The sequence below is a fragment of the Callorhinus ursinus genome, unplaced genomic scaffold (assembly GCF_003265705.2).
Source record: "Callorhinus ursinus isolate GAN/ISIS: 27379988/994484 unplaced genomic scaffold, GSC_fseal_2.0 scaffold58, whole genome shotgun sequence".
Taxonomy (NCBI): domain Eukaryota; kingdom Metazoa; phylum Chordata; class Mammalia; order Carnivora; family Otariidae; genus Callorhinus; species Callorhinus ursinus.
In genome coordinates this window covers 5667744-5694586 of record NW_027397120.1, presented here as the reverse complement: position 1 = coordinate 5694586, position 26843 = coordinate 5667744, and the positions used below count along the sequence as shown (strand labels likewise).

The window sequence follows — 26843 nt, the reverse complement described above, 5'->3', positions numbered from 1 at the left end:
ATCCAAATAACCCTTTTGCTTGTCTGTAGACTGCACACGTGCTTCACGGAATAAACAGGTAACCAGAAGTGTGGGTGTTCAGGGGCCATCCCAGCACATATAGAGCAGGGGTGTGAAAGCCCTGTGCCCGTGCACCTTTTCACAAGATCAGAGAAATCCATGGATCTCACCTCAGATGGTTGTGGCATGACATGACCTTGGCTTCTGTTCTCCTTACAGAATCTCATTGCCTACCAACGTGGTAAGAGCCATGATATCCAGCCTCGGGGAAAACAGTGTTTTTATGGAGTCCACGCCATTGAACATCACTCAGTGGTGATCAAAGACAGTTTTTCAGGCAAGAACAGGGTGTTCAGTGAAAATAACCCAAAATTGTGATTACATTGCTGAAGCCAAAGTGTGAAGACGTGTAGCCATGAGGAAGGACCTTTGGCAGTAGTGATGATGTTTGTGTTAGATTGATAGGATTCAGGGCAGTTTTTTCTTAAGAAATTTCTCCACAGAATACTGTGGCCTGCCTGGGGTCCTTCCTTCCCTTCATGGCTTTGGGAACCCCATTGTTGATCCCCTAACTAACTAACTTCTAGGGGGTTCCCTTGGCCTTGGGGAAGGGATGCCCTGGTCCAGTGGCACTTTTCTGTCATGGTAGTGATGAGCCTTGCCCCCCTTCTCACTGTCCCTGTACCCCGATTTTTTGAATGTGGGCGTTGCATCACGCCAGGCTTCTGGAGAATTCCATCCTGTGCTCCTTCCATGTCTGGTCTGGAGGCAGACTAAATGTCAGTAGATTTCAGTAAAGGCTCAGCGATGATGATAATACATGAGCTCATAACATTTTATATCCAGTAGAGCCGTAAACCATTTATAAACATGAAATCCTACTGATTTAGAGAACCATTAATCCTAGCCAAATTTTGACATTTTGGAAAGACAAAACAGCAAAGTTGTACTATCCAGAGTTTTAAAAATAAGTTCAAGACCCATCTAATGGGCCATTTTATGTTTTAAATCCACTGTTCCATTTTTCTTACCATCTAAGGCTATAATAGTACTGGAAAAATTAAAAATATTGTCGGGGAAGTTTATGGCTAGTTAGCCCCTGCTCCCAAAACAAGAATTATTTTTTCCCTTCATTTCAGAGGGCCTTTTTGAGTTACACTGCAGTTTATAGGAGGCAGAACGAAACCTTGTGAGCTCGTGCCTTGCTAATCTAGAACGCGTGATGATGGAGGCACAGTTCCCCTTAAGGGCAGTTGTGGAAAGTGGCAGTCCAGCTTTTATGAACCATGAGCAGTTATGTGCTATGGTAGGAAGAACAGGGACCAACATCCTGCCTTTTCCTCTTGTTGTTGCGGGGGCCGTGTGGGCTTGGACAAGTCCCTGCCTGACAGTCTCCCTGAATTACGGTGAGGATTTCCAACCCCCCTCTCCCCCGCAAAGGCACATCAGTGAAAAAATTTCCTAAACCCGTTAGATGCAATTCAGATATCATGTAATCCTTATTAACTCTTGATCACTCATTTTATCCTGGGAAACAGAGCTACCAGTGACAAAGATATCTATGGAAGAATTCTTTAGCTTGGTCCTTTCACAAGGAAAACGAGGACCTTGCGGTTGAGTTTGTGAGATACTGTGGCATCCAACATGGTATGTTAGGTTCAAAGGGGTAATTTTATCAGGTGCTTGGTTAATACTGAAAGCATGCTCTCCAGATCATAACCACTTCAACGGTCCCAGATAGGTTTTGAGTTATTAGATTGGCAGGCGGGTGCTCGCGTTTCCTAGGCTAACAGTACAATTCTGGGTACCTGTAATTATGGAATTCCCATTAAGCCGCTACACTGGGAATCCTGTTATTAACCAATTTATCACACCGCGGAACCATGTAATCACAGAGTAATCTAATCTGAGTTCTTGTTAACAAAATGACTCGACTCTGTCTGTTGAGTTGATTCCTGTTTGCCCTCTGCCATTACTGAGAAGCTGCCCTCAGGAGCAGAAGTATGAGCCGGCTTCGTATGGAGGGAGAGTGTGTGGCCACCGAGTGCCAGGGCATCTGCCTGTGGAACGGTGTGCCCTGGCTAGCAGACACATGGTGTGTATCCCTGAGTACACGGTTTTCCTCTGGGGGGCCTTGTTGTGGAAGGAACACACCAAGTCACCAGGCTGATCTGAAGCAGACAACTCGCCGGAGAGGGCAGTGTCTGAAGGTTAGTCGTCTGGCCAACTCTGGCTGACACAGAGCAAAGGTCCCCTTAGTCTTAGCCAAATGGCCAGAAGAAAGCAGCACCTGCTGTCCTGGCTCGAGCAGAGGACCTGCACAGAAGCCACCGATGGACACAGGGCACTGGGACTCGGCACACAGACCCGTGTGCCTATGAGTTATCCAGATCGTGCCTGGGTGGGGGCTGCCAGGGGGAGAGGTACTGCCCTCACTCTGGGCGCCAGCACTGACACCTGAGTGATACCAGGTGTGGTGACGGGGCCCCACGTGCTGCCCGGCAGACGGTACGGTGTGGGAGTGGTCACCATTGCTACAGTCTTCATGGCTTTTACTTTCTCCCTGCCCGAAACACATGTCCTTGCTCCTGGCATGGCTGGCCGCTCCTCCTCCCTCTGTCCTCCAGGTACACATTACCTCCTCATTCTCTAGACACCTTCTGACAGATCACCTACCACTGCTCCTTTCTTTTCTCCTTCTCTGTCCTCACCATGAATAATTGCTTATTTGTTTCTGTATTATGTTGCCTCTAACCCCCAGATGTAGGTGCCAGGACTAGGGGGGATGCTGTCCCATCCCCATTCCCAGGACCTACAGCAGGACCTGGATCCTGGTAGTTGACTGTATAATATTTACTGAATTAAACAAATGAGCACAGAGCCTTAAAAGACAAATTCACCTTGGCTTCCGTCCCAGTTGCCCTGGGCTGCTCTATTTGGGTCAGCGCCATGGCCCGTGCCCCCATCTCCTCCCACACTGAGCCCACTCCTTGCCCCAGTCAAACAGGGCTTCTCTTGGAAGAAGTTGGTGGGCCCACTCCAGGTGGAATCTCCACGTCCATTCTATCAGAACTTAACTGAAGAAGATGGTGAAACATTTTCTGCAAAACACACAAGATCTTTTTGGAGTTTGGTCCCTGCACTTCTACTTCCCTTTTTCTGGAAGAGTCTGCAGTAAGACCTTGGAAAGAATGGATGGGGTCACAAGTGGCCAGGAGTTCCCGTGCTCTGCTCCGGGAAACTCGGGAGTAGCATTTTATTCCCGTGGGCTGGAGGAAGGCCTGGGCCTGAGTTGGAGACTCTGATGGTGTCTTCCACTCTGTCAGAGGTGACCCTCCTCCACCATGCAGTTCGGTCCTGCTTCGCCAGAGCAGTCCCAGCTCAGAGACTTACCCCTGGTGGAAAGAACACATGATAATGTTTGTATTCCGAGTCTGGGTTGTAGACCTTATCATGGTCGTTTAGGACTCTGGTGGGGGTTTAAACAGCTCCCTGGACCCTCTGGGGCCTGTGTGCCCAGCAGCACACATGAGACAGGAGGCTGCTGGTGGAGCCACCCATCTCCTGCAGGCTGGGTCTGGTGTTTGTGAAGCGCTGTCCTGGGGAGATGCACACCATGCTGAATGCTGTTTGTCAGGAGGAAAGCAATCTGGAGAAAGTCCTGACTCTTGAGTTTCAAAGCATGAACGTGAAAGGGCTGGAGCCAGGCCAGGCTTACCCACGCTAGGTGTTCTCTGAACAAAACATAAGGCTACAGCTTGTGCTGGGTGAGACTCAGTGCCCAGAGTACTGGGGCCGTGTACGAGACCTGAGTCCCCAGGAGCTCCTTGTATATTTACCTCGACATCTCTCCTTTCCCTGCCTGCATCCCCTTCTCCGTCAGAGGGCTGAACCATGTGACCAAATGCTTTGCGTTGAGACCATCACGTGACCTGATGGTGCTCCATGGTGCTGTTGCAAAGCCATTTTCCATGCTCCACGTGACTCAGCTGTGATAAACGATTAAAGCTGTAGATTCAATTTCTTTGGTTAGTCTTTTTCTCTTAAAAATGGGAGTTTTAAGTATGGGGACTTTTCTTGCAAAATTATTATTCTGTACATTTCCAAAGTCTGTCCTGAATCTCAAGCTGCTTCGTCAGTTGGCACACAAGCTTTGTTCTCTTCCCGGAGACTCTGCTAGGCTTTGTAGTAACACCTCTCCCCCCCACTCCCTGTGCTTTTGCAGAGGAGCGTGGTTGTAGCTTCTCCAGTCGGAGCTCAGCTCAGCTGATGCTCCTATAAATACTTGGACCTTGCCAGTTTCTTTAGCAGGCTGTCGCCAACTCATCAAGTTAATTTAAGGGGAATGTAGTTAAAACATCCCTTTCTTCAGTCCTCTGTGTGTAGCCGTTAGGAGTTAAAAGCAAGTGAGTTTGGCTCCCAAGCACTTGTGTTTTCTGGAGTGGAGGAAAACCTGAAATCTCGGATTTCTCTGTCCTCGGCAATGTCGGGGGGCTCCGTAGACTGCACAGCGGAAGCATCTGTTTTTAATTCTCCCTGAATTAGATCACCGAGTTCCCCTGGTGCTCTCTGGGGCTCTGACTGACTCATGCTCTGCCACTGTGGATAAATCATCTCACCTATGGGGACCTGAGCTTGCTGGGTCGTGAAACAGTGGTGGAGATGCGCTCTCACCCCACACTGGGGTTCTGTGGCACAGCCTCGAGTGCAGGGAAATGCAGCATGTTGGGGGATGTGGTGGCTCTTGCTGTGTAGATCTGGGTGGGACAGGCTGTGTTCCCCAAAGTGCAGTGCTCTGTGTCTAGGGCTAGAATCTGGCCCGCTTCATGTCAGCACCATGGACAACTCCAGCACTGTTCAGAGGGAACCTGACTGAGGTTAGGCTCTGAGTTTCAGGCTGGCTGTCTCCCTTGCGAGCTGGGTGAATTTAGGCAAGTCTCTTTTCCTCCTGGTCCTTGGTTTCTGTACATGTCGCTGGCCCTGACTCCAGGTAGTTGAAGAACAAGGACCCCAAATATCCATCATACTCTCCCAAATGCATCTCCACTTGAATATCTGAGGGGCACCATACATCCAGCTTGTTCTAAATCATATCTTTCCTCCAGCCTGCTGCTCTGTCCTTCCCAACAGCCTACGGCCGGCATTCATCCAGGTGGCCAAGCCGTGCACCTTGGCCTTAAGCTCCACTAGTCCTTTCTGCTTGGTCCCACCAACTGGGTCAGTGAATTTTCCCTCGGCAGGCTCCACCGTCCTTCCTCTTGGGCCACTTTCCCCTACCCTTGTTGAAACTTTCAGAGGTTTTCCCTCTGACCACTGAAACAGCCAAGCAGCAGGCTTGCTTTCTCCCTCTCTCCCTCCTCTGTCTCCCCCCCAACTCCCTTTCATTCTCTCCCACTGCTTCTCCCCCTGTCTCCCTCTCCCTCTCTCCCCTTCATTCTCTCCCTGTCTCTCCCACTCTCTCCCCTTCCCCTCTTTCCACACCTCCATCTCTCCCCTCCCTCTCTCCTCCCTAACGCATTTCCCAGTTACCTTCCAGAGTCACCTTCGGAAATCCCAAAACTCCTCGGCAAAGTCTCTGTTCATCCTCCAGCCTAGCTACGTGTCACCTCTTATTTCTGTGGAATTTCCAGAATAACCACATCTGCCCCACCCTCTGTCCTGTCCAAAATCCCCCAGCACAGGTTGCCCCTCAGGCATGGTTGTCTCCACATCTTTACTAAAGCAAGTCTGTCTCACATCGGATTGTAGCTCTTTTTTCTCATGACTGTGAACTCATTGAGGGATGGACCGTATTTAATTCATTTTATGTCCAAGGTGTATTTAGTCCAGTGTCAGGCTCAGAACATGCTTTGTTACTGAATTGAAATAAATGGATGAACTGAACCCAAATCCCCTCACTTCTAAAATCTCTGCAGAATGATGCTGTTCTATTTTTTATTTTAAATTTATAATTTATCATCAAAATGAATATATGTATGTAATATATGCCTATGTGTTATATATTTATATATTATCTGTGGATCCCATTCCAATAGTTTCAAATATTAATAATTTGTATTATCAGCTTTTAACACTTTGAACATAGAAATGATTTATCATAACTGGATCCTCCTCTCACCATTATTTCACATAGTAGGTACATAATTCAAGGTTATAGAATCACTGTAAGATGTAAAATACCAGAAATAGATGAGTATTCAATAATAATATACCCAAACTTTAAGATCTGGCCCCCTTTCCTGGTATGCTATGGCAAGGAAATTATGATTACAGTTACAAAAACCAAAACACTAGCCTGTTATCCTGGCTATAATTATACTAGGATAGCCAGAGCAATTGTTACTGACTTTTCTAAATGGTTATTTATCCTGGCCATACTGGAGAACAGCACCAAAGCTCCATACTTGATCAACATCCTATTGAGTTCCTCTGGAGTACAAATACTGATCTGGCACCCAGTCCTCATCCAAGTGCCTGAGTTATGGGCTGGCCAGATGCACCAGGATCAAGGAACCACGTGTCAGCTTCCCATAAATGGTGCCACAGAGAGGTCAAAGTGCAAAGACTCTAGCTCTATTTATAACCTCTACCCATAATAATTTATCAAGTAGGAAAGGGACCAGATCACTAACAAGAGTGTCACATGTGCATTAGGCATATCTTATGCCATACTCCTAGCAAGCCATGGAGATCAGACATTGTAATTACAAGGGAACGATGATTATTAAATGTAGCCTGCCACTATGCTGCTGTCCCTGGACTCACCGAAGAGCATGAGTTTTTTTGTTTCGTTTTGTTTTGCTTTTAAATTTTTGGGCAGGAAGTACATTGTAACTGCACTTAAAAGGAGAAAACACACAATTCTCCAAAATTGGTTGTAGTGAGTCTGGCAGGTGCTGGGATAGAATACAACGTTAGGTTACTGAGGGGTGGACAACAACTTGGCCGTCACTTCATTTGCTCTTATCATTTTGAGGATGGGCACTTGTCTGCGCAGAGGCAAATGACTTCCTCGGGTTACAGTGCTGGGGATAGTATGCAAAGTGGCTACCCCCCTGAGCCACCAACCCAGGACTCGAGTCCTAGATGCTCCCCCTCTAATCTGATCTGAGCTGAAGAATACCATCTGCCCTGATAGAAAACAGTGAAAGTCTCACCACACAGACCAGAAAACCATTAGCTTTTTGTACGTGTCCTCTGGTGTCACCAGTGATCATCTAAACCCCCGGCTCTCCATTCTACTCCCAGGGATACTATGTGTAAGAGAAGAGCTTTTTCAGGGCGCCTGGGTGGTGCAGTCGGTTAAGCGTCTGCCTTTGGCTCAGTCATGATCCCAGGGTCCTGGAATCGAGTCCCGCATCGGGCTCCCTGCTCCCTCTCCCTCTGCCTCTGCCCTCCCCCCTGCTCGTGCGCTTGCACGCGCACTCTCTCTCGCTTTCTCTCAAATAAATAGAATTAAAAAAAAAAAAAAGGAGCTCTTTTAAAGTGGCAGAAAGGAGAGTCCTTCATGTGGCCCTAGCAACCACCACCTTCTCTAGTCACCACGTTCCCTGTGGAATTTCAGATGATCTAACTCAGGGCATTGTGATAGGGACCGAGTCCTGCATCTGGCCCTTAAAAAGAAAATCTGTATTCATGTAAAAATGAATCACCTCCATTTTCTCATGATATTGACAGTGCAGCCTCCTCTCAATGGTTTTGGACATCGGTGAAAGCCTCCTCAACTATTACCTCTGAGAGGGCACAAGCAAAAGCGGGGGTTGTTAAGAGGAGGGTCATCGGTGTGATCAACCTTTCTCTGCTAAGTATGTTTTAACTAATTGCTTCACAAACAATATGTTGAGATGAGTAATCAGTTTTCAGTTTTCCAGCATCTAACACGTATCAGGGTTACATGTTAGCACTAAGGTGTTACTATTATAAAAGCCTAAATCCTTATATATTGGGGAAAAAGAAATAATATATTTTTAAAATTCTTATGGAATAGAAAAAACTTGGATTGTTGGCTTTGGGAATTTTCAGGGAGAATTCTGAGGTCTGTTAAATCTTTTGTTCTGACTTTTAATTTACTTTATTAAAAAAAAATGCTTCCTTTTGCCAGAGTCACTATGTCAGGTATCATCCTGGGACTCCTTTCTGTCATGTTCCTCCCCCTCCCAACCCATCATTCACCGTAAATACTGAGAACAGAGCGCTAAATATTAGACAAAAGGCTAATTTCCTCCACATCAGTTCATGTTGTTAAAGAACTTAATATGCACAAGTGGCGGTAATTAGAGCAGGACTGGAAAGAGCACTTCCACTAAGAGATAATCACTGTATGACAAAGGCTGCGGAGATCCCACCCCACGCGGGCTCTGGACAGGCTGGACGTGGCACCATTTCTGCATACAAATGCAATTACCTCTCTTAACAATAAGACTTCATTAGTCGTGAGTCTTTCAGTGCTGGTGGCTCTCCTGATCCTGCGTCACCCTCCCCAGCTCTTTGCAGTTAGTGCAGTACACCAGAACCCCTAAAATTTCCACGCACAGTTTTATCTGGAATCTTTGCGTCCTTATATTTTACGCTCTTATTGGCAATGCAATGAATTACCAAGGACGATTTGAGAAAATGCCACCCATTGATTTGTGAATTCCTCCTTCCATCTCATATAAGGGTCATTGACTCATCTTCCCCGAAATCCTCCAGTCATTTTGGAAACGAACGTGCGGAATTTAGGAACTTCCTACTGGATGAACAGTCAGAGATTGCGAGGTACTAGAAAGTTCCCAGCTGCTGTGAAGATGAGTGTACACATGCAGGGAGGCATTCCCGTCCACCTTTGGGGGAAGCTCTGGCTGTTTCTGTCCCTAGTTCCTGCCCGTGGCTCCTGACTCTCTAGCCTGAGGGGTGGGCTCTAGAGCACACCTCTGAACCCTCCCCAGCATGCTGTCTTTCCGAGATGATCCCGCCTCCTGTGAGTCGGCCCCCTCGCAGATCACGCATCTCTGCTTCCTTCAGCTTCTCCTTATCTGTCTTTGGTCCTTGTGTCTGTGGCACACACCTATCCAACAGAAGGTTCCCCTCTGTCAGAGCTCTGTTGTTGCAGAGTCTTAGGGTAGAGGGTGCACGTGGGGTTGTCTTCAGCTAGATTACAGACTCCTTCCCATCTCCCAGTGACTGGGAGGAAGCCTGTTATTTCCTAGGAGTCTCACTGAAAATGCTTGCTGCAGAAATGCTTGCAAGCACCACATGGAAACGGCTTGGGTATTTCATCAAAATGGTTGTTTGAAATCCTGCCCATGCTTGACCATCAGTGGATCACATCAAATGACAAAAACAGGACATAGACAACATGGCCTTCTGCAAGATCCCTCCCTCAGTGGTGTTGAAAACAAAGCAGACCCTCAGCATTCTTGTCCATCCAGATTCCTGCCCCCTTCCTGGTCCACCACATAATGAGTGTCCCTGGAGGCCAGCTGTGTGGTGGCCTTGATGTGTGGAAATGGGGCAGTTCGGGGCAGTGTCCTCCTGGGGGGCACAGCAGCCTCAGGTCTTCTAATGGTGGAAATTCGAACACTTAGGGGAGAATTTTAAATTCTGGTAAAGATTCTATTTAATGAATGTGAATCAGCATCATTATTGCCTTTCAAATCTTGCTTTCATTCCCACAAGCCTTTGAATGAAGGTTGGCACATGCTATTTTCATAAAAATGTACAAATTTGAATTCACGCCATTTTGTTGGTGGTATTTTACAAATTAATCACTTCAGTAAAGGAGGGAAATGGTGTTTTTCATTGTTCCTTTCTGAAACACAATCTGAACAAAAGGTGAATCATCAGTAGTGTGACTCATCAGATTCGTCTGACAAGAGAATTAACCAAGATAGGTTGGGTACAAAGGATTTGAACTGCTTATGAGCAAAGATTATATTAGTAATTTATCCTTAAAACATTGTCTGAAATAATTACAGCATATTGTGACAGGAAATATGATTAGCCAGAAAAGTTTTACTAACGAAAACTGAAACTTGTATCTCTTTTAATCTTTTTTCATGCTGAGATGGTCTTTAATTAGAATTTCACGATTGGTCCAGATCACAATCCAAGGGAGGTCATCTTAGGAAAAAAATGTAATCATGTCAACCACCTCAGAATTCCCAGTTATGGGAAATATTACTTTTGATGTTTGCGACTTCAGTGGACGAGGGAGCAGGGCAATCAATTCGCTGCCCAGGAACGGTCGTTCGGCTCTGCATAAATCGATTTGCCGATGCAGGAACGGATGGTACTTGGTTGAGAAATGCCTTGTGCCTGTTCTCACTTTTCCCTCTGTGTCTACTTTCTCTGGACGCTCAGACTCGCTCCTGCAGTAAATCACTTGTAAATCAGAGTCAACAAGCTTTCAGAGCTGGAAGGGCCCTATCTGATCCCTTCTTGTTGCCCCACGTGACGTTAGAGATTTAGTGGACACCCCCGCCAAAGAGAGAGAGTGGGGGTACGGCCCCAACCTCTGGGGCGCCTGGCTGTGGCAGGCTGATGTTGCCAACCTCTGGCTTGTGGTACTGGCAGCCTTTTTCCCTGAAATTGCTTCAAGACCTTTTGTCCTTTTGATGTTTCTTCCAAGTCCTGCGTATTTCCACAACAGACTTATATTTTACAGAGAAATAGGTACTGCCGCCTGTGGTAAACGTACACATTTATCACAGGACCGTGCTGATAAAACTGCAGGCAGCCGGGTCTTGAACAGGGCACCTTTGCATCTCCCTGGGCCAAGTGGTACTAGAATACAGTGGATTCTTATGCTGCTCAGAGAGGGTAATTGGGTTTGGAGTGAAAAGCAGTGTGTACATGCAAGATAGGTGGGGTCAAATTCACTGACCTCGGGGGATCTCTGCCTGCCAGCGAACAGGTATGACGAATTGCAACATGTCGATATGGCGGCTGTGATGGCCCCTTGTATGCTCCCAGTTTCTGGGATACCCACAGTGTTTTGGGATTTAAAAATTTCTTGATTTTGAAACTCCTTTAACCTGTTCAGTCTCGAGGTACTCGAGGCATCCCATGGGAAAGACCAAGAACAGTGGCTGAAATGGTGGTATGAGGACTCCTAGGAACAGTCCTGAAGTCTAGGATGCAGCCTCTGGTATCTGAGAGTGTGGGTGCCAGAGCCACCCTTGGAACCAACTACAAGGATCATGACCTTGAGCTAACTTGCCCTTGGTGACGGGACCCTCCCTCTGTAGAGCTGTGTGCGGGAATTAAAGGAGGACTTGGTTGCGTGTTTCCTCGGTGAGAAGAAATGGACCTAAGTCATAAAGCCTCTGAAATCTGGACACTTCCTTTGGCTTGCTTCTGAGATGCTGGGGCTGCCCACATACACTGCTGCAGGTCCCCCAAACAGGTGATTTCTGCAAAAGGACTGATGAGTTCTGAATGCTTTTCTACCAAAGAAACCTCTATTCTTCGTGGAGCATTTGGCGTTTGAGGATTAAATCCTAGGGCTGACTGGAAACTGAGAAATCACCTGGCTGAATTCCCCCTGCTGTCCTTTCTCTTTTGACGAAAGGGAACCCTGACATGGGGTAAGTTACGGATCTAGGTGTGTCAACAGTGGCCAGCCATGCGGGCAGACTCAGAGAGATGCAAGTCTTCCAAGAGCCAGACCAGTATCCTTTCGTCCTGTTCTGTTAGCCTCTGGTATTCAGACAGTATGACGGGAGCCCCCTTACTGGCTGTCCTGGGTTAGCCACCATGTGCTTCCCCCATGACGTCACCGATGCCCACACAGGCCAGTGCTCCTGGTGAACAAGTTTCTCTGTGGCTGACCCACAACCCTCTGTCCTTATTCTGCAGCTGTATACTCCCCAAGAGGATGTATTGGGATCTGTGTATGCCATTTGTACCCATCATTGAAATGACGTGATTTTTTTTTTTGAATGCTGCTTAAACCAACGTAATAGAACTCAGGCAAGAGAGAATTCCTTCTGTGAGTTACAGGCTTTGGACAGAGTAGGGAGTGACCAGATATCAAGTGTGAAAAAGGTAGAGGCAAATCAGGATCTAGAACTGTATTCTGAACTCAGATTCCCTCACAAGGCGGTTCATGGAAAATCACTTGGAACTTGAGCATGGTGCCCACATTCACAGAAAACATCAGGGCTGCCCCTCAAAAGCCTGGCATAACTTTAAATCAGCTACATGGAGGATCTCAATTTCTGTGATTCAGATTCAGTTAACAGGTTAATTGTATGAGTTCCTTTTCGACTGGTTTTTTAGTTAGCTGACTAGACGTGAGCTTTCACCTGTCTTAGCATCCACGGAGGAGCTCAGAAAACCCTGGTCCAGCGTCAATAACCAGGGTACAGAGTGTTACATTTTATTGTTGAACTGTAACCCTCTGTAAGTTAGTAACAGTTAAATTTTCATGATTTCTAACGTAAAGTGACAGGAGAATTGGGAACAGAGCCTGATGCGCTGTGTGTGTTCAACTAGGTAGTGATACCGAGATCCTTCTTAACAACTCGAAGTCTAGAGACAGTGGGAGTCCGGCTGAAAATGTTGCTCGTAAGCCCTTCTAGGAAAACTTATGTTTGCCGCACAGGTTTGGGGGTTGGGGAATTGGTGTTGCTGTCCCTCCGAAGGGAGAGAGTTTAAAATACTTTCCCGAAAAAGAAATCTAACATTCCAGTTTTTCCAGCACCACCTCTCCAGGGATGCTTGGCTCATTTAGAGGGAGGGTTGCTGGGGGGAGTGCCTGGCTCTGGAGGGTCCTGACGTGCAGCTCTTGAGGATGCACGCCAGCACGCAGCAATCCCTGGGGTCGCCTCTCTGATGACAAGGTCTCTGTGAGTGGATGTGCATTTCCCCCCATTTTGTAGGAGGCAACCAGAGTGATCTCAGTGGCCCAGTCCGTCTCACTGGTCAGTCTTTGCTCAGATTTGGCAATTTCCTGTGGTTCTGAGACACAGTTCTTTCAGAAAGTGGGCCAGTAGCTGGTGTATTGGGATTCATGCAGAATGTTGGTTGAGCCAATTCTAAATAGCAACCACTCAACGCTAATTCCTGAAAAAGACAAATTTCTGTCCTTCACGGGCTTGTTAAATCACTTTTAATATCACTTTTAATGTAAGTTACTTCTGGATTTAGAGCTAAATTTGCTTAAATTACTTCAGTTACACTGGAGAGTGCCCTAATAAATTTTTTTTTCAATCACCCACAAAATGTTAAATGGGTTTGTGCTCATCAAGCTCACTCTGAGCCTTCTCTGAAGATCTCTGCTCACTTCTGCTCTGTTGCCTTAAAAGACTGGGTGAGCCGCAGCTCCCAAAGTAACAAAAGCTAAACCGTGAGGGTAGATGCCAGGCGCTTTACATTCCCCACTTCTTTTCCTAATGACTAATATTAGCGAAGTCTACTTTATGTCAGAGTTACATCCCTTCACTGTTGACTCTAAATTCTCTTCCACAACATGAATGTAGTGAAAATATTCCCTCTAACCAAACTTCTCTGATAGGGAGCTGTCTCTGAGGAGGTAATTTGCAATTTGTGGGAGTTCTGACAAACAAAATTTGCCTGAGTGCTTGCTTTTTACCTCTTCTTTATTGAAAGTGGGAGGACAATCAGGCGGCTTGGCATGCTGACCCAGGGCTGCTGTGGGGTCCAGGCCCCCTGCGTACTGCCAGGAGGCCTTAGCAGCTGGTGTGTGCCTTTTACAGTCCTTAACTTGGGGATGGTTCCAGCCGGGCAGGCTTTGTCAGCCTTGATGAATTCTTGTTGCAGGGCTGTCCTCTGCTTTATAGGATGTTGGCAGCATCCCTGGCCTCTACCTACTCAATGCCCATGGCACCTCCCTCGTTGTGACAGCTGAAAATGTCTCCCTCCAGACCTTGCCAGATGTCCCCTAGGAGGCAAAATTGGCCTCTGTGGACTTCTGCAGTAGGAATGTGCTAGGGTGACACCTGGTGCTCATGTCTGCCTTTGGGTTCTTCTGCCTGGCCCCAGAGAAGGTCACCAAGTGACCCAACTCCGCTTTTAAAGAGTCTGAGTCCCATGTGGGATGTTCTGCCTAGGCTGGAGATGTGTGATGGGCCCAAGGTGTGGCCTTAGGCTTTTTGCTACATTGAAGACATTTACACGATCTCCCTGTCTCCACCTTTTTGATGAGAGGGTGGTGACTTTGAAGATCTTTTGAGAAGGTATATTCGTGGGGGACAGGAGGAGATGGAAGTTCTTGTACACACATCTAGATATATAACTATGCAGTGAGAATAGTTTTTGATAATTTGGCAAGTCCGCTAAAATTGTCCTTCAGGCTTAAGTTTCAACAATGAACTAAATCATAACATCTCTTACTGCTCTCATATCTTGTTTGTGAAAATTACATTTCCGAAAAGAAAACAGACAGTAACCTCCCTGCAGGTTGTGACCATGTCTGAAAATTCTACATTCCGAGAGAAGCCTAACATGGTTTTTCCCTATTGAAAGTTTCTGCTGTATTCTTGTTGATGTGAATAATCTAAACAAACTTTAAATGAAAAAAAAAACATGATGAACAGCAGTACGGATTCTAGACAGGGGATTATGTCCCAAGGGATGCCAGTGCCACAGTCTTTGTATAAGTTTCATATTTGGTGCAAGCAGCCTGGGGTTCTTCTGTGGTATTGCTAGCACATCGAGTGCAGTTTGCCGTCTTTGATTCTATACCATCTGAAGGGCTTAGCTTTCAGAGCTTTTCCCGAACACACGTTACAGTGCTCATCGCTAGCGATTCTGAGGGAGCAAGCCATCAAACTTAACTCCAGTTTTTGAAAACACTAAGATGCATTTGCAAGATAAATGAGTTCAAGCTCTCTCTCATCCTGGGATCATACACCTGGGGTTGAGTATTTAGAAGGAACTTAGAATTATGGTCAAGTAAGGCCCTTTACTTTGTGTCTGATATAATCATCCCAGCATGGCCCCCGATGATTTTGCATTCGTGGGTAAACATCATTTGTCACTCGTAATAGAAAAGTGGGAGGAGGAGGTTAACATACCTATAGATAATACATGCACTGTTCCTGCATGTGTCACAATTAGCTGTGTCTTGCCCAGTCCGATATGAAAGCCTACAAGATAAGAACAGGAGAGCATTACAAGTGGTGGCTGGTGGTTGCTGGCTATTACAGAGCAGGCACCTCACATCAGATGCTTTCCCAATGCCATTGCTTGCCATGGTAATGCAAACTGATTCTTGTGTGTTTCCCATTTGGCTCCTGTTTGCATTTATCATACAAAACCAATGCAATGTCCACAGCTAAGATGATAGTTAAAATAAATCCAGAATGTAACATAAGCTACTGGATGAAGTAGATAATCTGATTTTGCTAAAAGGGAATTGGGGATGTTTCAGTGCAGCTTTAGGTTTATGGTATTTTAAAGAAACATGGAGGGAAATGCAATGCCAGATATGCTGACTCTGTGGCTTAACTCTGCCCCACAACCTCTTGGCTTGCTGGAGTACAAGTCTGCAAACTACAGTTCCCGGGCTGACTCCCGTCCCTGGTCTGATTTTGTCCAGCAATCTAAGAATGGGTTTTATATTTTAAATGGTTGGGAAAAAAGGGGAGAAAGAATAATAATATTTGGAAACTGTGTAAATTAATGACATTTAAATTACAGTGTGCATAAAGATTTTGAGAGTAAAAAAAATAGTGAACATTTTTTCTTAAGTATCTTCCATTTTGCTCCTTGGTTTCCAGATTCCAGAATATTTCTTCTCTGGCTCTAGAGGGAAAACGGTTTGCTCAGCTTTGTGGAAGAGTTCTCCTAGTGTTGCTGTCATGCCATCCACTGACCTTTTCTGCCTATTCTGTCAGCCCTATGAGGCCACACAATTTTGTTTTTATGGTGGGGGGGGGACAAGGTTGGTAACTCTCTTCCTCTTTAAAAAAAAAAATAACCTTAGAGTATTTTTTGGAGACTACTGTGGAAGGTCGAATAAAAGGTCGATAAGCAGGGTTTTTTTGACCAGGCCTTGACTATTTCTTGGCCTGGTCGCCTCAAGAAATTAGCATTAAGGGTGCTTTCATGCTCATGGTTTTCTTCTAATGACTTCAGCTGACCTTTCTGCTCTGATATCTCTGATACAGCCAGGTGTAGTTTTTCCAAATATTCCTTTGTACCCAGGGGCAAACATGATAACCACAGTCTGTTAAATTTGTGGCAGAAGAAAAGCTTCCATCTGAATTGGTTTATGTACACTTAGGGGGTAAACTTATATTTATGTAATCACTCAATGTAGTAATAGTGTGCGCAGAAGGTTTTCTGTCAACATCGATAGTCGATATTTTTATCACCTTCACTGTGTAAACCCTTGTATGCATTGTGGATTTTGAATTGAAAATAACTATTGTTTTCCTCATTATATTTTCTGTTACATAAACATTTGACAAAAAGATTTCCTACTCAATGTCATGTTGTCTCAGTGAGCTTTGGTAAACTCGGGACTTGCCCTTTGAATTCTGTGTATTTTACCTATTAATCAAGTGACCATATTCTGCCCTAAAGTGCTGCTGATCATTGCCTGTGACCCCAGTGTATTTGCGCCCGGCCTGGAATCGTAGTGTGGCGGCACGTGTGTTGACCTTCGTCCACCATCACTTTCTGTATTGGGCTCCTTTGGGTATGCACGTTTGGTGTTTTACTCTCCCCTCAGCTTAGTCAGTAGAGAGGAATAGTTAAGAGCCCGTGCATCACAACCTCCCCTTTTTATTCATTGGACATGGCCACTTTCTTACTTAGACTTTTCCTCTTGTTGACAGACCCCCAAAAGTACATTCCTCATGAACCTTCCCACCTGGCTCCAGATCGGTCAGACCCATTCCAGGGTTCCTCTGTGTCATGACATGGACCTTCTCCATTCTCCCATGCCTGATGTATATATAAAGGGACTTTCTCCATTTGGCATATTCTACTAGAGCTTGCCCTAAGCTCATTTCTGATCGAGGTCATTTTGTACGGTATTATGCACAACACTTGAGCCCATGTCCTAGCAGTGACATGCTGGTGTGGAACGTGTTGCACACTCTTAGGTTGGGTTGCAGATGAGGTACTGTTCTGCTTTTGTGTTGCATGAGCTTGTGCTAACCACCAACCAGGCGGCTGTTTATAGGAGTTAGTCACATTCCAAAGGTGAGGCTTTTAAAAGAAAGCAGGCAAAATCAGGGACATTTCTTAGCCCTTATCTGAGGGGCACTCTTTCTGGGTTCTGAGGAAATACGAATTCCAAGCTTGTCGAACCTTCCAGTCTTAGACCCTAGGTAAGATCTCGATCAAGCCTCATCAACACCAACACCCCTTACTTGTCCAATATCGTAGAGTTCCAAGTGTCTCACATTAGATCCTTGAGCCCTCAAATTAATTATGGTATCCTCATTTTAAAGAGGAGCATATGGTAACATTTTGCATCCAGGATCTCATTATTAGACCCCAGGCTTCTGATTCTCTGTGATGCCTTCCTTCTACCTTGGGACTGGTGTTCTGCAGTATGTGTAATTGGCAGCTTGGGATAGTCAATGAATCCAGCAATGATAGGACAAGGGCTTCAGGTACCAGAAATGCACTAGAGGGCTCTCTTCCAGGATGTTGGCATTTTTCAGTTAGAAATTGCTTTTTAAAAGCATTTTCTGAAAAGACTCTATTCTTATCCCCTTCTAAAAAGCACACACTTTTTTTTTTTTTTTTACACTATTACAGTCAGTAAGCAAATAGTTACTAAGTGCCTGTTAAATGTTGGGCATTATTTGGCTACCGAGAGACATTTTTGGGTAAGACAGTCCTCCCAGAGCTTGCGGTAGAGTGGCAGAGGCAGGCAAGGAATACATAAACACATGGATGGATGGATAGATGGATGCATGGCTGAGTTCTGATGACGCGTGTTAAGGAAAGGTTGTGAAGAGGTGGCTTTAGCTAGCACACTGAGGACACAGATCCTGAAGTGGGACCTCGATGATAATAAGAAAAAGAAATGAGTCATCTGAAGATCCAGGGTTGAGTGGTGCAAGCGGGGGGACTGTCACACGTGAACATCCTACAGTGGGAATGATGTTGGCATGTTTGCATGACAGGAAAAAAAAGGCCGGTGTGGCTAGAACACATGTTGCATACAGGAGTTGGGGAGGAGATGAGATCAGATCATGTAAAATAGGAAACACTTTGGTGGACATTATTTTAAATTTAATGAAAAGCCATTCTAGACCTTTTCTTATTTTTGGATTAAACAGTGACGTGGAAAACACTTCTTGACTTACTCTCACCCAGGCCTCCAACATCACTTTCATCTAGTTTCTTTTCTCTTGCTTCTTTTATTTACAACACAACCTGATTCACTGAGATATAGTATGGTTTGGCTGATGTCTACTTGTAAGAAGCAAATGAGTCATCATGCCTACTTTATATGGAGACATATTTGTGGTCATTGGTTTTTAGCTAATTTAGAAGAAAAACAGGTGGTCAGTCCTGTTTCCACCATGTCTGAGAAATATTTTCAGGATCTCATTGCCATGAACTTTTCTTGGAGACCCCTCAGTATGTTTCTAAGGTTTTTTTTTTTTTTTAAGGACCTTTATTTTGTTGAAAGGATTCAAGTGTTTGGAGTCCATAAAGGCAGTTTATAGAAGTAGAGGTCAATGAGAAATTAATTTGTGGATAAAATTTAAAGTGTTGCCCTTGTATCATGCAGTTAAGTCACAGGCTGCCTCCAGCAGCTAATGTCAATCAAGGTATGCCTGCAAAAATTTTATTAAGCATGAAGGTGTTTTCAGTAGAGGGCTTAAACTATGTAATCCATTGTGCTTACTGCTTTGATAATCCATCTAATTGTCTTGTAGCTTTCAAGCTGTAGGGTTTGGCTTCACTGATAATTTTATGGTCACATTAATAATTGTGTTACATCATCTAAACGAATGTGTTCTCTAAATATAGATGAAACACATAAATTCTTTCTATAGGACAGGGAACACAAAGTGCTGTTATGGAATTTCCCTAATTTTTCCTTCTCACTTGGAAGCAAGTCATAAAACCAGTACTTGAGATGATTATCTTTCTAGATCACCACTGCTGTGAAGAGAAGCAATCCAGACTCTTTGGACCGCTGGAGCAGATGCTTCTCCAGTGACAGGAGGGCTAGAGATCTCGTGCAATTTTAAGTTTAGAGAAGAGAGAGCTTAGATTATTGATGTAAAAGCCGCAGAGGAAGAATGTTAAAAAAAAAAATTACTAAGTTTTCCATCTTGAAAGTTAATTGCTATCTTCATAAAGCTCTCTTTCCTTTTGTTTTGAGGAGTTATACCTTATATGGGTTTATAATCCTGTGCCTGTCACAGTGCCCAGTACACTGAGTATTTGGTTAATAGTAATGTGACCAAATAATACACTCTTTTGGTTCTCATATTGAAGTTCAGTAATAGACAAATCTAATGAAAAAATTCCAACCAAGTACAAAAAGCAAACGAAAAGTATACATTGTGAAAAGCTCTGGTCCCCACTTTTTTCCCAGTAGGAACCCCTTTGTACCCTTGTGATAAGCATGCTCACTGTAAATAAGGATTTTTTAATACACTGATCTTTGTTGCACTCACTATTGTCCACTGCAGTTATTTGCCATTTGCCAGTATTTTCTGGTCTTAGCAATGTACAAAACTTGGGAGAGAACCTAACATTCAGCACCAAGGACAGCACCAGAGTGCTGAGTTGTCCAGAACTTCTTCTCTTCTGTTCCCTTGATTCTCTTGCCCCCATCTCTCCAGAGCACAGTTCTAACTGAGGAATGATTCCAGAATCTGGAACCTCTCCTCGCTTGATGCCCTTTTGACACTTAATGGTCTTGGAGGGCTTCGCTGAAAGCTAAAGGAGACTAGGCATGAGTCATGAGGTGATTAGGGATGTAAAGAGCATGGACATCATGAAAACACATGGAGGAGGGAAGGGTTGCTCCAGATTTGTTAAAGCAGAGGGATGTGGACAAGTGAATTTTACAATGTAGTTCTGGTGGGGTCCAGGTGTAGAGCCATTTCCACTTCTGCTTTGTGGATTTCTTTACAAGACTTTGCTCTGCTTTACAGAAAGCAAGATGAGTGTCCTTTATAGAAGACAATGTGGAACTCTGTTTGGGACACCCCCATTCAAACACAGCACTGGGGCCTCCTTTCTGGAGTGGCCTAGAATTCTCGAGTTTAACTCTGGATGCAGTTCACCAGTTTCTCCAGCTACCTCAGGCTTTTTCAGTAATCTCCAATTTTTAGTTATCATTTTCAAATATATACTTTTGTATGCCTATATAAAAAGGAGGAAAATGGTGATGAATTTGGGGTTTGCAAGTCTTTGGTCATTCCTGTTGCAGATCAACAACAAGAGGTAATGGAAAATAGAATCAACAGCAACAGCAACAAACAAGGTAAGGCCCATGGCAGAGCCTGTGTGGCAGCTTTTATAACAAAGCCATGGGGATGCTGGAGGAGGGATGGCTGCCGGTGTCAGCCTGAGCCGTGTTGTCCTGGGCTGGCAGTGACAGACATGGGTGGCAGTGACAGACAGCATCTGCTTTCTCGAGAATGCATCACAGAGAGATCTAAGATAGCAGAGCCCTAGGTGGTAGGAAAGGGTGCTGAGAAATGTCATAGAAAGGTCACTGAAACCTTTCTTCCTGGCCACATACCCAAGCTGCTCAGTGTCTCTGAGACCTTAAAGATGAAACCTGAGAGGTAGGACAAACAACTCTGACCCCCTCCCAACACCCCCTGCCCCCAAAATTAATTGTTTGGTTAAAAGGTCAGGAATGGGGGAAAAAAAATGCCTCTCACTGTGTCTCTTATCAGAAGCAAAGTCCAACAAAGTCCTAAGCATCTCAGAGAAGAATGGTTGGCAAGTAGAAAATAATCCTATGATATTTAGTAGTAATTACTAGCATTGGATTATTGGATTGACTCTATGCTGTTCCTCCTGCCACATACCACAACACAGTTTTCTCCATATGATCTTAATTTTCCAATCGAAGATTTTCTTCTTTCATTCCTGGGTGACTGTGGATGGTTTTTGACTTGAGAAAAGCATTCTCCTCGCAACTAATGTCACAAGTGTGTTAGCGTGCAGGGTGGTGTGGGCCTGTCTCCTGGAACTCCGAGTTGGCACACAGTACACGAGACTCTGTTGCTGAATTGCTGGTCTTTTAAATGGCATGGTGATTTTCAGCAAGTTCAGAATTTCTGGCATGCAGGCAGATGGCGTCTTAGGTGATGCTAAACCCAGGGTATGATCCTTTAATTGTGGTCTTCAAGACACGTACATCACATAGGGTATTGGATTGGTCACTTTGACTTAACTCAAAGGTATGTATTAGGCCCTTAGCTAGAGAGGGTGATGTAGAAAAGAAAATGGCACGATTTCTACTCTTCGGTGATAATTTTATGCACTTGTTTAATTTATTCTTATTTTGATCCTTCTTGTTCTTTCGGCTTTCTCATTGGGTGCCAAGAAGTGTTTTCTCTACCACATTCTAGCCCAGGTTTGTGCTCCAGCTATCCCTTCATGATAACTGAGCCATCACTTATGTCAGCATCTTAAAGGGCTTTTTCACTTAATAGTCTCAAAGTGACTTTAATTAGAGGCATAAAGTGATACCACAACTATTGTTGGGAGGAACTAAACTTCAAAAAGTAGTCAAAGGCAGCTGTTTTCAGTAACCCCCTACTATGTTTTAAGACCACCCCTGGCAGTGGGTTTGGCTTATTCCTAAGGCTGAGTTCTCACTAGGAATTTGCCAGATTATACCCTGGAAGCGCAGTTACTTCATCATATTAGCTGTTCCATAGTAAAAGTGAATTTAGACTTTCCCTGTATATCTGTGTAAACTCCACTGTATCTGTGATTTGCATCTAAGCTATTCAACGCCAGAATCGGGGGAGCATCCTATTTAAGTGTGTTAAAAGAACACAAAGTCCATTTTCCTAACAAACTCCCAAGGTCATCCGTTGATCAGCAGAAGGCAGTGCTGGCTTCCACTAGCAATGGTATGACCTGTTCCCATTTCCCCAGAAGCTGAGAGGAGCCGTCTGTTAGCCGGTGGCCGGCTTGCTATGTTAGGCTGTGCAGTCCTGTGTTCATCAGTGGCCTGGGATTCCCAGGTGGCTAAGCATTTTATGTCTTTTAGAAAGTGAGGTGGTGTTTTAAAGAATGCAAAATAAGTGACCCCCACTCTTTGTGGCACTCCTGTTTCCCCCTGCCTCCAGGCTGTCTAAGAGGGCTGACTGGTTGGAAGCCTTCTTAGGTTCTGTAGGAGTGGCACATTCAGCTGCGCCCCAGGTGCCTTTGGGCAGCTCCCAGTACCTTTCCTCTGCCACAGCGTCTGCCATTCGGTATTGTCTTGGTACCCTTCATAGTTTCCTGTTTGCTCAGTCAACAGCCTGCGTGCCAGTCACAGGAGAGGTGGCAATAAACGTTTGTGGCTACGTGGAATGATGAATGGAAGACAAATAACTAAATTGATTGGGAAGGTAACTTTGATTCATTAGATCTATGAGGGTTGGATTGATCTCAGTTCCAGTGAAATTTAGCAGCTCTTAACCTGATTTAAATAAAACTCAGAAAAACTCATGTCCATGCTCTCTGTTCAGTATCTTGAATATGGCATAATCAACAAATTATTTGTTTTGAGAATTTTAACCAGCAGTCATTAGTTATTATATAACCCTGGTTTCTCTCCTCTTGCCTGTAGATATTAAATAAGGCCAATCTCATTATACTATTGGTTTCCTCTGTTCACCTAGGGCTTCTTTTGGAGAAAAGAGGTCTCGTTGACATTGAAGTACATCAAACTCTTCTTTTCCACACACACTCATGTGATCCTCCTGAATATGAATGTGTATATTCCAAATATCCCTTGTGTAGAAAATAGAGTTGTCCTGGCTGACTCCCCTCAGGGAGATCTATTTTTGTAGTTTCACGTTAGAACGGAGAAGGGATATCCTATTACCAAGCTCATGATTAGATTTTGTAGCACTCTCTAGTTGAGTTGCAGTACAGCTGAAAAAAAACTGGAGCCTGGGAACCCCAACACCATGTATAATTTCGGCTTGTTGGAAAGTGTGTTGTGGTCAGATTACTTAGAAATGATGTTTTATAGCATAACCCATTCATAGGTTGAGGTAGTTCGTTCTTCTTCCTGTTTGTCTTAACCTTAATTTCTTTCTTCCTTTCCCTCTCTCTCTCTCTCTCTCTTTCCCTCCCTCCCTCCCTTCCTTCTTGCTGCTCTGAAATACCTTTTAATTTTTAAATAGGGGTATTTATTTATATACAAATATTGCCTTTCTGTACTTTTAACTGATGAAATGTTTTTTCCGTTAATCAAAATTACAGTGAATAAGTATTTATAAACATTTTTAAGTTAATAAATATGTATAAGTTGATCTTTTTTAAATTAATTAACATGTAATGTATTCTTAGTTTCAGAGGTAGAGGTCAGTGATTCATCAGTCTTATGTAACACCCAGTGCTCGTTCCATCACGTGCCCTCCTTAATGTCCATCGCCCAACTGCCCCATCCCTCCATCCACCTCCCCTCCAGCAACCCTCAGTTTGTTTCCTATGATTAAGAGTCTCTTATGGTTTGTCTTCTTCTCTGATTTTGTCTTGTTTTAGTTTTTCCTCTCTTCCCCTATGATCCTCTGTTTTGTTTCTTAAATTCCACAGGGTAAAGTTCTCAAAGTTGTTCATAGCCTGTTCTCCCAGGGCCAGGAATGGAGATGTTGATCCTTGAAGAACTATCTTCCCATGCAAGCCCCATGTCGTCTTAGTAAACACATCCTAGTAACCTAATCCTGGTTATTTCTGCTTCATCTTCTAGTTAAGAGACCTTAAAGGGTTTGGCCGTAGATGAGCCCAGACCACTGGCTGGCCGTCAGCCTGTCTGCATGGTCACAGCTCATCAAGTGCTTCCTCAGCACCAAGCGTGGTGCTTGGCCTTTTCCTGGGGGGCAGTTGCTTGGGTGAATAAAACATAGTCCTTACCTTCAAGACACTGAACATCTAGAGGACGTATGTTTCCAATATGAAGGAGCTGCTTCTATGCTGACCGAGTAGAGATGTAGAACTGTTGCTGGGGACAGTTTCAGTGCTCATTCAAACGCACACCCTTCTTCTGGCCCAGATGTTCTGTTCCCTCATAGGCAGCTCCGCATATGCTGGCAGGTTCCCAGCACCCTGCTTGTGGCTTTCTTGCAGCCGTTTTTCGGTGGATGCCGATGATGTGATGAGGTGTTTTTGTCTCACGTGGCTGAGAGCATCTTGGTGGCCACAGATTTATCTTCCCAGTCCTGGCACTGAGCTCACAAGCACTTTCCGTGGAGCAGGGCTTGAGGTGTCCCATCATAAATACCTGTTTCTTTTGTGACTCATAGAAAGTGCCATACCTCCTTCTCTGCTTTCAACCTTTCCACAACACTTATCAGATGGAACGTGCCATACATTTTAGTTACTATTTTGCTTTCAGTCTCTCTCCCCCCTGACAATGTCAGCACCATGAGGGCAGAGATTTTTTTTCTGTCTGTTCCCTGATGAACGTTCAGTGCTTGCATTGGGGCGTGAAGTAAAGTGGATGCTCAAGAAATATTTTTTGAATAATGAATGAGAAAATGAGGGAATAAGTGAATAAATGAATGAATGAATGAATGAATAAAGAATGTGTCTGAGTATCCTGCTGGGTTAACTGACATCATACCCTGTGCTTCTGAAATGAAAATAGGACAGTCAGCTTTGTGATGTTTCCAGCTGGATCAGGTGAGAACATGTCTCAAAGTATTAACATGATCCCATCTTAAATTTCCCCAACAAGTAAAAAGGTCAGTCATCTGCTTCCCACACCCAGATATTAAAATAAATGGCCCAGCCTATACCTCAACCAGCCCCCTCCTCATCCCTGGGAGATGTCATTTCTTGATCTCAGAAGCAGTCCTGGCGAACGAGTTTCAGTGAGAAACAAACACCTGATTAATAATGAATGCAGGTGTTTTCTTTATATGGTATTGACAAATTAAATTTTATTAGCCTAGTAGCTCCCCAAATGTGGTAACCCTATAATTCTCAGGAGGCTCTGGCTTTTAAGGAAGCTTGCAATGCTTGTTTTCATTCTAAAGGGAAACAAAATGGTGGCCATTGGAGGCACATGGCAGCTGGTGTGATGCTTCAAGTACGCAGGGGTCTCTGGGAGCTAGCTGGTGTCTCTTGCTTCTCCCTCAGCCCTCTGCCTCACCTCCAGCAGTGCCTCCCTGCATCTCCCTAAGGCTCTGCCTCATCTCCCTGCTCACTTACCTTCACACAGAGCCATGCTTGACGAAGAAACAGGAATATGTGATTATTATTATTGCATATCCATTATTATTACTGTCAGAAATACATGTAGACTTGGACAGAGACAGACACAGAGATAAACACTGTATTATCAGGGCAGGCCTTCTCTCTTTAGAGTTTTATCATCATATTTCCATAACATAAAATCATCATAGGTAACAACTGGGGAAGATAGTAATTATTATTTCGTGCGTGGACTGCCTGGTTATGTTACAAACAGGGCAAAGCTTGCATTTTCTTTCTACAGTCCTAAGTTGCAAAATGGTAACCGTGATGACAAGTCCCTCACCCCAAAGGGCACCAGGAGTAGCTATTAATAAGGACAATAACTTTTTAGGGCTGAGCTGAGGCTGAATTGATTAACTTGTTTTCCTGGAAGACAGATAAAGCTCAAGCTCTAATTTATTGAAAATTAATGAAAATGAATTATGGTGGTAGTGGCTACCGAGCTAGAATGAGAATAGGGATCTGGGTACGTTGTACTAAAGGAGAGCTTTCTGTGGCTTGCCATGTTTCTGCCGTGCTAGTTCTCTTCCACAGAGTCTGACTTCCAGAGGTTTTAATTTGAAAGCATTAATGTGCATTTGCTAGTACTGGTCATAAATATCCACAGAGCTCTTCATGTTTGATTTACAGTTTCTTTTGATATATATATATATATATATTTTTTTTTTAGAGCAGTTTAGTTAATTTTGAATCAGAACTTACTCTTTGTGAAGCTTCCGTGCTTTGTTTCAAAAGTCTGACCTTGTGCTGGTTTTCTTTAAACAATCGCTTCAGAGATCTTGCAGTTGAGGATTAAAATCTTTAACTTTTGGTGTCATCATTTGTAAGATTCTTGATGTCCAATTATGAGACTTTTATCTGGGGCGACAGTCTAGTGCCGTAACCAATGAGATGTCGAGAGAAAAAATTTAGTCCATTTTTGGTGCCTAGGACCTCGATTCTCATAAATGTCCTTTCAGATCCGACCTTTAGAATCCACACATGCTTATTTTTGTTGCATTGAAAACTTTCCTCCAACTTGTGGTTCACATGAATTTAGACGTACATTTGAGGAAGGTAGAGCCAGGAGGGCATGTGCTGAGCCTCTGACGTGACAGATGGTACCTGAAGGCTTTGACGAGTTCTCCCCAGGAAGGTTGCCTATGGATAGATTTTGTGCTTGGCACTCAGGTCCCTGGACTTCAAGATCAGTGGCTTTGATTTTTTTTTTTTTTTTTTAATTACCTCACAGAGGACATTCCTCTTACTGATTATGAAACCTTAAATGCATGCCTTAGTACTGGGATCCCTTTAAAAGGTGTTTTCTGCTTTCTCCAGAACATAAGTTTGCAAAAATCTCACCAGCTCTGGGCATGAGAGCCTCTTAGTCCCTTCAGGTTAGAGGAAGAATCCGGATTTGCAGTAGCAACAAAAGCCTGCTTTTTAATTCTGTGTGGATATAGCAGCTTTGCCATTTTCAGAGGATGAGATGG

The 26843-nt window shown here is 44.4% G+C and overlaps 2 protein-coding genes across 8 annotated transcripts in view; one reads left to right on the top strand and one right to left on the bottom strand.

Annotated features, from left to right (window-relative positions):
• DOCK1 (dedicator of cytokinesis 1) overlaps nt 1-26843 on the top strand; it is a 485590-nt gene that overhangs the window by 197517 nt on the left and 261230 nt on the right. The window lies entirely within an intron of this gene.
• Nucleotides 1-26843, bottom strand: part of INSYN2A (inhibitory synaptic factor 2A) — a 57913-nt gene that overhangs the window by 2907 nt on the left and 28163 nt on the right. The window contains exon 3 of one of the 2 annotated variants that reach the window (XM_025880194.2): nt 15021-15092. The exons of the other annotated variant lie outside the window; for it this stretch is intronic. Within the exon in view, the coding sequence (XP_025735979.1) occupies nt 15021-15092 (72 nt within the window). The remainder of the gene's footprint in view (nt 1-15020; nt 15093-26843) is intronic. 2 annotated transcript variants of the gene reach the window in all.